The 10,504-nt window shown below is 42.3% G+C and overlaps 3 protein-coding genes across 3 annotated transcripts, besides 3 other annotated features; 2 read left to right on the top strand and 1 right to left on the bottom strand.

Moving 5' to 3' along the window:
* Positions 1 to 1,266: 1,266 nt before the first annotated feature.
* On the top strand, positions 1,267 to 1,979 carry TSTA_062490 (uncharacterized protein; the record flags this gene model as incomplete). The annotated part of the gene is given in 3 exon segments (XM_002340108.1): positions 1,267 to 1,293; positions 1,312 to 1,807; positions 1,855 to 1,979. The coding sequence occupies 3 exon segments, from the start codon at positions 1,267 to 1,269 to the stop codon at positions 1,977 to 1,979; spliced, it is 648 nt and encodes a 215-aa protein (XP_002340149.1).
* A 208-nt stretch (positions 1,980 to 2,187) lies between these two features.
* On the top strand, positions 2,188 to 2,533 carry TSTA_062500 (uncharacterized protein; the record flags this gene model as incomplete). The annotated part of the gene is made up of 2 exons (XM_002340109.1): positions 2,188 to 2,219; positions 2,305 to 2,533. The coding sequence occupies 2 exons, from the start codon at positions 2,188 to 2,190 to the stop codon at positions 2,531 to 2,533; spliced, it is 261 nt and encodes an 86-aa protein (XP_002340150.1).
* Positions 2,534 to 4,238: 1,705 nt separating this feature from the next.
* On the bottom strand, positions 4,239 to 7,008 carry TSTA_062510 (uncharacterized protein; the record flags this gene model as incomplete). Its single annotated transcript, XM_002340110.1, has 5 exons — positions 4,239 to 5,230; positions 5,285 to 5,643; positions 5,692 to 6,380; positions 6,435 to 6,651; positions 6,707 to 7,008. The coding sequence occupies 5 exons, from the start codon at positions 7,006 to 7,008 to the stop codon at positions 4,239 to 4,241; spliced, it is 2,559 nt and encodes an 852-aa protein (XP_002340151.1).
* A 325-nt stretch (positions 7,009 to 7,333) lies between these two features.
* Positions 7,334 to 7,486: a mobile genetic element.
* Positions 7,487 to 8,606: 1,120 nt separating this feature from the next.
* Positions 8,607 to 8,636: a microsatellite.
* A 90-nt stretch (positions 8,637 to 8,726) lies between these two features.
* Positions 8,727 to 10,205: a mobile genetic element.
* Positions 10,206 to 10,504: the final 299 nt, after the last annotated feature.

Raw genomic sequence — 10,504 nt, forward strand, 5'->3', positions numbered from 1 at the left:
TACTCTCTATTCTAACCCTAACCCCTAGGATTTTTGACAGGCATGTCGGTTATTATAACAAGTGAGGCTTTTAAAACTTGGTCAGGGACTGTGGACATGTGGTTATACAGGTGACATTTTAGCTACTGAAAGACAAAAGTTCCTATAGGCAAACAGTTTGATTTATTAAACAGCTTGTGAGTAATTTCAGTACTCTTGCATATACTATGATGGGACGGTACACTCAGATGCAAAACCAGTGTCAGGGTCAGTCCTCCGTACTACTCTTTAATTGTTTCTCGAACCCTACGCCACGCGGGGCTAATCTACTTTTAGAAATACTACAGCACAGCTCCACTTTACCATATCACGTAATTTATACTGTATTTATCCTAGTTACGTAGTAGTTAGTATAACTGCACTCCAACTGTGAACGTCAGTGGGACGTGTAATTGTATGTTTTGTGTGTGTTCACACATAGGTGTCTATACAAAATGTGGTGCAAATGTGTGTATAATAGCTGTAGTGAGGGAAGTCAACCATTAATAGAGCCAAATTGTGAGTTTAATGCTGCCTATTCCATATCAAGCTTAGCCATAATATATGGTTTGTGACGGTGCCAATCTGCTTGGTTTGAGTACGCTATTCTAGCTAACTATCTTGTACAAGAGGTGCTTGTCGACAGGTAATATTAAGCATAAAGGGAAAAAGGGAAGAAATGAAGTAAAAGCCCAGGTTCTTACTGCTCATGTAAATCTCTGTGCAACGCGCCTTTCCCTATCCAGCTCCGACGTCTGATGTTGATATGACTTCCCAATACAGCACAGATAGGGTTACATGGCTCCTAGCCCATCACATGGTTGACAAAACCCTCCATACAACGTTAACTTAAAAATCAACCCCCTAGTAAATTTTTGTACCGTCCTAATAACTTAGAATCCAATAATTAACTATGACTTCTGTTTAAGCTTACCATACAGCCATTCTCGAAATCGGTTTGACTGACAAACAGACTCACGGCCAAGACATTAGTCTCAGATGATTTTTGAGTCATCTGTTTCAAGTGAAGGCTGCTGTAAGGGTGCTAGTTGTACTCTGTACAGTCGCTAGCTACAACACAGCTCCACTTTGTTGTATCACGTAATTTATACCGTATTCATCCTAGCTAGTATAACTGCACTCCAACTGTGAACGTGAGTGGGACGTGTAATTGTACATATTGTGTGTGTAGCCTCTCTCAGGGAAGAAAACTCACACACAGCTGTCCTTACAAAATGCAGTGCAAACATGTGTACAATAGCTGTAGCAAGGGAAGTCAACTATCAATAATAGGTTGATCGGGGCATTTTTTGCCTGGAGGAGAGTGGTTTTATCTCTTCAAACAATGAACTTGCTTCTCAAGCAGAAACTTGGGAACAGACTTCGTTGTATGCACCTACCCCGGGTAATCTTGACCGCCATACGCCATCTGTTTACTGTCCTTCCACAAGCCGTCTAAACGCTGAACGTTCGTCCTCCTTGCCTCTACCGGCCGGCTTAGGCTATCACGATGAAGCTGGCAATGGTAATCTACGATCACGTCAGGACGATGCACAAACGTATATCAACTATCCAATCGAGTATAGGGCGCTTGTCAACAATCGCAGCGTAGCTAGAGCTACTGAAAAAGATGTGGTCTTAAAACCCTCTTCATACTGGCAACAAATAAAGGAGAAGGCCGATCAAGCTGTGCGCCAGCGCTGGAGGAAGGCAAGCAATCGGCATGTACGGTCAGATGAGACTACTATTGTGGTTTCTGTAAACGACCGTTCCAAGCGTGACCTTACATGTACCGGACAGAAATGCTGCAATGTACATGTACCAACACCCACCGAGGCAACATATCCTTCTTCCTGGGAGGAAAGTCACCTTCAGATAGTCAGAACTGGACCCCAAACTTCGAAGAGGTACGGGCCTCAATACCGTTCGCAATCGCCACGGGCCGACTCGACGCCACTTAATCATATAGACGAACACAAATCAACCGCTCTTCCAACTCTAACTCACACCAACCACCTCGTGACAGACACGGTAGACGCGCTTCAACTGCCGAAGATAGGATGTTGAACACTTGAAGAAGCGCCTTCAAGCCAGCTACTAACAAAATTACTAACCCACGAGCATCCGCTACAATATTGACAGATGAGATGACATATATTATAAGCGATCATGTATGGGCTTCAAGGAGGCATGGCATATATGTTAGGACATGTATTAGTAGATTAGTGATACTGTAGTTGCCCTTTCGGCTTGGCCGCCGGGCGTTAATATATTCTGTGTGTGTAGAGGTAGAATACTCATCAACTCTGACGACGTAAATAATAATTCCCAACCACAACATTTGGCTCCTGCTCCTGAGGTGGTGATTGAAAACCCATGGATTGCCTATATTGGATACGATTTTCTCTGGCTTCCACCAGAATATAGATCTAATGTGTCTGCTGTCTATGCGACTAAGGTTGCCATCGGGTGTTCTTCGGGCCAAGTTCTTCTCTTTGAACTAGATATTTTCTAAACTCTTTAGTGTGTTGTTTGACCATTGTACGTAAAGCATTACACAGTTCTCAGAGGGCATTCTAAGAAACGAGAGTGCTTGAATAAATTAAATCGACTGATGTCGCAACTAGCCAGCTACTAATTGTCATCATCGTCACACATAGGACTATTAATATTTTCAAATATCTTTAATAAAGGAAGAGTATGAGATAGATGATGCTTATATAGTATGTTTGTCGTTGGTAATGTGACTATGTATTGGAACGACGATACGATGTCACACCTAGCCTGTCAAAATCCAGGCCCGGCGTGGCTTCGGAGTCCCAGATGTCGCTTACAGGCGAGCCACGAGCGCACCGTTCGCATCCATCACCGACGAACAAGGCAATGATGACTTGCTTCCCGCAAAACAATGACATGTTGGAGCTTAGTTGAGTAAGGTTCATTGCAACAATGTTGTTCGAATCAACAGCATCCGCTGATAGTCCACAGTTCATGGGCTGGAGGTCATGGCAGAAAGGCTTATAGAGCAGGACTCGGGTTGCTCGATATCGTAGTTTAAACATGATTTGTTTAACCCACAATTTTGAACATTTTGGTTGTTTAAGGACGGGCAAATACTGGAATTTCGCTATAAACACTTGTACAGTTATTTTATTAGGGGATTTAAATTCCTAGCTACTGATATGTACAGCGATCAGAAACCACGAAGAACAACAAATGAGTCGTGTCGTCATTTCCCAGTCCACCTTTCTCAACTGGTGTTTTCGTTGGGCTGAGGAAAATCGTACAGGTGTATTTCGTTTGCTTTGTTGGTATTTTAAACACGCTACTCAAGTTCAACCAGTCCATAGTAGGTAGGCCCTTTTCTTAGTTTTGAATAGGTAGGTTAATAAACTCTTGTCACCCTCTTCTTTTAACTTTTCTACTTACATGAAATCAGAGCAATGAGATAATCTATACTGATTTATCAAACGCACATTACGTAGATCTGCTAGGACAACGTCTTCCCTTCCAGGTACTGTGGATGTCACATGATTGTTATAGGGTCCTGGAAACTTAGTTCAGCAGCTCTTGGAGATCCTAAACAATGGAGCTGAGGTGAAAAAGTGTACTGTAGATGTACTGAATTTGCAACTATACAGTGTTCCAGCGGAGGACGTTCGCAGGGCCGGGTTGACTATTCCCTTCCTCTCCCTTCAGTCGTTTCAGGGCGCCTTGCAAACTACTGTATTCATTCCCATTCATACAGTAACGCAATGGAAGGGTGCGATAGAGGATACGCTGCTCGGCGGCATCAATTTTGGCAAGGTACTGCCAAAGGCTTCCAGAAATCAGTCTTTTGACGGGATGAGCAGTTTGTGGTTTCTGAGAACTCGGACTTAATTGGCTCAATATCATTCCAAATACTCTACATAACAAGACCGCTTATATCTAATCTTCAACTTTTTTAGAGAAATATTAGCCACAGGCCAAGATCCAAGCTGTTCCAAACATAGTTATGCAATAAAATACAATGCCACAGAAGAGTTTTCATCAAACCAATAATTCATCCATAATATCAAAATATGTATATAATCTTCAGATCAAGAAGAAAAGAAAAAAAAGGCGGTAACCTTGCAGGACAAGTCTCATGAATTGATGTTCTGAAACTGAACTCAACCTCTTTGTCTAGCTGTGTCTTGAAATGTTCCGTAGTTTCTTAGAACTATTCGAAGTAAACATTAGCCAAGGCGAAGAGACTGGCTGAAGGGGTTGCGAAGTTCTATCTTATGGACTTCTTGCGTGTGGTTTTGAAAATCGGAAACGTTTAACGGGACGAATGTAACGTTTCTCGCTTTGCAGATAGAACAAGGAATCTTACTGGTATCAAATGCTGCCAGTTCTTGACGGTGAATTTTCTCGACGTGATCCCACATCTTGTTAACGCGACTGAACGACGCCTCGCGGTCCCGGCGAGGTAAAGATAAATTAGCGACACAGAAAGGGCACTGCTTTTTCTGGTATTTGTCGGCAATCGGTTCAGTAACAGGCAGTTCAGGGACTGGAGGTAGTCGCATCAGCGGTGCAGCTAGCCTACCCCGGCGGGGTCTTTCCTGTCGGTCCTGCCATCGGATCCAGAGTCGAATACATGCTAATCGTCGATGGTATACTTGAATCTCAGTCAAGTTGGCTGGTGACTTGCAGATTAGATTGACAATCTCCTCTCTCTCCGGTACCGAATAGACAGGCGGTGTAGCTTTGGGGGACAGCGAGGGCGCACCACTCAGCTGTTCGTTGATGATCGCAGTGTCTGCATCACGGAAGTGTCTCAGTCGGTTCTTTTCTTTGAGCTGCTCGCGAAGGCTTGTAAGCTCCCGATTCAGCTTTTTTTCTACTTCCTTTTTGCGATCATAGATCTCAGTTCCCTCCGCAGCTTTCCATGAGCGATAACCTCGCGCGTGAATCTCCTCTGTGAGGCTTCGGGAGATACTCCTCAGCCGGCGGATCGTGGGTCGCTGGGATATGAACATTTTCTGTTCCTCGGTTATACCGGTTGGAGCAGTCATATCGGCGAGGAAAGTCACGAGTCGTGCTTCTTTCTGCACCGCTTCATTGGAAGGCCGTTCCAGGAATGCTGCCGCCGTGTCGAACTCAACCATCTCATTGATGTAGTACTTGACCGCATTAGATTCATGATCTGCAATTTGATCACGGACTGATGCGGGCGCCTTGTCTGGAAACTTTGGTTAGCAAATATCAATATGTAGCAGGGGTGGTGAAACTGTACTGTTGATGGCATTAATTGTGCCTCGGCGCCACACCTTCTGAGTGAGGTTTTCTTTCGACCCTCCTTTCTCTCCCAATCGTTTCTGATACCTACTCCATGTACTTGCTTTAAGCGGCACTTTAAGAGACGTTCGGTATCCGCAATCTGACCGCTCAGGTTCGCGAAAAATCGGAATATCCAATTTGTCACGTTTTATTTTTAGCTCTAGGCCTCTTTTGTGGTCAGGAATGTTCCGCAAGTAGACATCTTCTATATCTCTGAACTCAGCGACAAAAATTTCGTCATAAAAGGCCATTGCTATCAATTGGCCTAATAGGTCGAATAAAGGGTTATCTTCATGTTCAATCACAAACCGCTTGCTATAGTGGATCAGAAATCGATCAAGTAGTTCGAGGATGTTGACTTACACTCTTGGTTTCCTATCCTGCCCCTTGGTATTAACAAGGGAAACTATCGCGATGAGGAGGTTCGGCATTCCCTGCTGTGGACTACGCACAATGCGAAAACTGATATGTCTCCAGAGAATGGTCCTAGTTTCGTCATTGCCACCCAGATAACCATCATCAGTGACACTTGATATATCAGATTCGTAATCGATATCCATGTCAAAATCATCACCGGGAGTGTCACACATCGTGTCGACTTCGCTCAACCTTATGTCTTCCGAATTGGCACTGAAGTTAGTACGCTCCAACTCAGCCACTCTATGGGCTGAAATCACTCCCTCCTCATGAACAACATGCAGATCATGTTCCGCCAGGATGTCATAATTGTCGGATTTGGAGACCGCATCATCGCTCGAATAGTCTTCAATCAGAGACTCGCTTTTTCCACAATCTAAACCTTCTTCTGTTCCTGGGGACTCGCAGTCGTCAGTATCCTTTCGAGTGTCGAAGAGGGAAACTGCGCGACAGCTTGTCACGCTAGACAAATTCAGGCCAACGAAGAGATAGAATCGCTGTGCTTCATCCGGGAATACGGAGTCATCCCAAACCAAGTGAACAACAAGAAAGTGAAGTAGATCATCATTTCGTGATACCGGCTTTGGTTTTGGTAGCCTTCGGAGGCCCATTCTCTTGGAGACTTCTCTCCTGTACTATAAGATTCATTAGCAATAGCTTAACAGCACCTAAAGATTGATCAAAATCACATTAATACAATCTTTGATTGTAGCCTCATCCAGAGTTTTGAAAGTCTTGTCATAATATAAACCTTTTAAAACCCTCCAGTAGTTACTAAAGGAGGAATCCGCTTTCACAGAACCCCTGAAGTTTTCGTCAATCCAGTCAAAGAATGTCTTGATCTCAGCCGCTCCTAAGTTCTGCATTACTACTTCCGGATCCTCTCGTAACTGATCAAGACAGAACCTAGGTATGTTTGTTAGGGCCAGCTAGAGCAACGTAAAAAAAGAGATTATAGTACCTATTCCACTTCGCTTGAACAGACTTCTTCGACACCTTGGTATTATCCGCATCATTGGGGGGAGTTGGTCCGGCTGCAGCGTGGTGCTTACGGCGTTCGATAAAGAAACTAGGCGGTTTTCTCCCATTCTCTCTTCTTTGGGCTAGGGGTTGAGTTTTGGGTAAGCCTCTGTGATGAGGATTTTGCGGCTTGCGGTGCTCAGGCATGGTGCTGGGCTTCGTACTCTTTCGCTGAGGTTTGTTGAGAGACTTGGAGGAGTCTGCATTTTCTATTCCTCGGTCGACATGGCGAGACGTTTGCATTGTGCGATGTGTTGAGAAAGGGGTCATAAGTTATAAGTTGGCGCTTTGAAGTCAATCACGGTGTGGAACTCTGGGACTTGAGAAACACGGGGATGCTTGTCCTATTTAAGTCTACGAAGGGCGATAAACACGCACTGGTAGCCCATAGCTGGACCCTAGTCATGGACTAGATACAACTGGTGCAAGTCAAACGCCTTGAAGACGCTACTAAAGCGGCGAGTGGGTACCTCCAATTCAGGTAAAGTGAGCGATGCCTAAGCGGTGCCGTCGCTACGCGAACAGGGGTCCCAGAACCACCATTTTTGGTGGTTCCGACACCTAAAGGTACATTCTGTTTGGTATTATCTCTAGTTATTGTAGTCAACTTAGATTGAAGGTCAAGTTCTAGAAGCATATCCTCAACTGCTGTAGCTAGATTCTCTCCACTATGTGGTCCTAAAAGTTCTTTGAATTTAAGAAACTTTTTCTTAATAGTCAAAACTCTCTGAAAGCCAATGGTCGATTATCCCTAGAATTAGAAGGTGGTTTTTGCTTGTCCAAATGTCAAGAGATAAGGCAATTATTTATTTTGCAAGATAACCTAAGTTCATCCTTCAACTGAGCATGTTATATATCAAAGTCATCCATAATCTGTTGTCGGAGAGTATGCCGAGAAGTAAATGGAAGTGCGATGCCTGGGATATTAAAGAAGATCTGCTAAAATTCTGAAGATTCAATTGTTGTAAAAGGTTGTTTATTAATAATAATCCAGCGGAGGATATCCTTTTCTAGCTGTTGTTGGCAAGTAGGGTTTCTTTCTTTTTTACCCATAAGCTAGGCAGAGTTCCCTTTAGACTCTTGATAGGTTCAGTGATTGAAGCACTAGGAGAATAAATAGAATGCTTTCGTAAGAGATGGAGTGTCATATTTCTGGTAGAACTCTGCAGCTTTGAATCTGTTGTAATCTAGCTATAACACTTGCTAGTGTCTTTGTCCACAATAACACACTGAATATCCATATCTATTAACTTCCATTTCTTGTGCTTCTTTGTATACCACTCATGTGGAACCTCATACTTGCTGAAGTAAGCCCAGAACCATGCTTCCTTTTTAGCTATAGGTAGGGGATTTCGGGAGGTATATGAAATAATCAAAGAATCTGCAGCTGTTGAAGTTGTTAGACAGGATAATGACTGTGAGGTAGATTCTGAAGGGTTTATCTTGACATCAGGGATGCCAAGAAATGAATTGTATTCTGGCTGTGTAAGTATAGATAGAATTAGCGATTCAGGCGATGGACTTGAAAGTCGGATACAGATATCGAATATTTATTCGACCCTTTTTGTACGGCGGATACGAATATCGAATATCACTAGATTCAGCCGATATCTGTATTCGCACCAGCCCTACGGCCCCTTAGGCAATTGCATTGCATCTAGACTTTAGGGTTCACTATCTGCCTATTTGCCGGTTTTGCCTATACTATATCGGCGACTATACTATATAGTCGCTCATAAATCTTCGCATATACTATATCGGCAAAATATCGGCAAGGTATCAACGTTCCCGATATAGTATAGGCAGATTGTTGACTATATCGGCGAAACCGGCAAATATGTTATATAGATATATATATATATATATATATACAGGATATCATGTATGCCTAGAGCATTAGAGATCGTTAGCTAAGAGAAAGAAATCAAATGTCATTCTAGTTCCTAATCAAGTGCCCCAAAGTCCTTTAGCAACATAAGTGTTCTAATTGTATCTCCTGTTATTGAATGCCTGCGGATCCCTAATATATCCCTTACAACATTAAATAACCTCTCGACTGCTACTTCTGAGGCTGGGATTGCTAGATAATCCCTTACAGCTGCTGCCATCTGAGGAAATTCCTCCCTATGTAAGTGCCACCAGTTGCAAAGTCACTAAGGGTCTGAAGTATCTATTAGTCTAACACGAGGGGTATCAAAATACCAGTCAATGTCAGACATAATAGATAATGATGATTCAGGTTCTAACCATTACAGCATTCGAGATTCGACATTAGAATGAGTAAGATTAAGAGTGATTTGATTGAATATGTTAGGTGTTGGCAATTCACTTCTTATAGGTGGGTATTTTTGATGTAAACTATCACGAGTAACTTGAAGAATCAGATTGCCAGCTTCCTTATCCTCTAACTCTTTTAGAATGAGATCTCCTTTAACCCTGGGATCTAGAATCAATGCGGTGTAGTAGATCTCAGATTCATCCATAAAAGTATAATATTTCATATACTTTTTCAGACCTTCTTTCAATGCAGAAGCAATATCAGGATCTAATTCCTTGAAGGACCCTTGTAATTCTGAACTTTCAGATAGTAGATCGTGAAGTTCATAATAAACTGGGATAGCAAGGCTAATTTATGGTCTCTGTTTTAACATAAATAATGTAAGTCTATTGAACTTAGTGAGTATGCGATGAATCTGAGATAGACGTTCCCAATCACTATCGGTAATGGAAGGGATATTGGTCTATAATGATATAAATTGATTGATTTGAGCTTTAGCCTTGAGGCCATCATCAAGCATCCGGTATGTTGAATTCCAACAATTTTCCACATCATATTGAATATATTTTCCCAGAAGACTCATATATTCACAGACTTGCTTCCATTTTTATCTCCTTTGAGGACTGCGGCTGATCCAAAGAGTGAGAATGCGAAGCTTTGATAATGCTGATTGTGCTTGTATATATTTTCTATTTTGAATTCTATCACAGATAGTGGATGCTTCATTTGAAGTGCCAGATTTCAAGGCTTGAAGGATATCCTTGATAATTAAATCTAGGATATGAGCTAGACAGCGGATATAGCTATCAACTCCTTTAAACTGAATTTTCTCTTTATCCAAACATGTCTCACTGAGAAGATGGAACAATTCTGAAGCCATAGTCTCATTATTACTGATGTTATCACCCGTGATAGTGATTAGCTTTTATCCAAGGTTCAATTTAGAAAGTTTAGTCTGGATAGCAATGGCAATATTCTCACCACTATGAACTCCTTGAAGCTCAGTGAACTCTAAGACTCTTTCTTTATATAAGAAATCCTCTGTGAGCCAATGACTAATGATAGCAAGAATCGGAAGATTATTTTTGCTTGTCCAAATATCAATAGAAAGTGCAATTGATTTATAAGTCAAAGTTAATTCTTGTATCAAATCTTGACGCTGTATATTAAGGTTTTTGTTGGTTGCTTCATGCAATCGAGATGTGTCAGATAAGCTGGCTTTCCAATGAAGCCATCAAATGAAGCGATCAATCCGAAACTGTTATGTGTAAGAGAATGGTCTCAGGTTTACCCCATGGCCCATGGGATAGCTTACAAATCAGCTCAGGAGAAGGTCTATATAGACGCGGCTTTGGAACATGATGTACTTAGAAGAAGTGAACACACAGAACTGAAAGAATCACCTATTGAGATTGACTCAAGTGCTTCGTACGTACGTATATGCACCTTAGTGCACCCACA

Source organism: Talaromyces stipitatus, genomic scaffold (genome assembly GCF_000003125.1).
Source record: "Talaromyces stipitatus ATCC 10500 scf_1105507295523 genomic scaffold, whole genome shotgun sequence".
Lineage (NCBI taxonomy): Eukaryota > Fungi > Ascomycota > Eurotiomycetes > Eurotiales > Trichocomaceae > Talaromyces > Talaromyces stipitatus.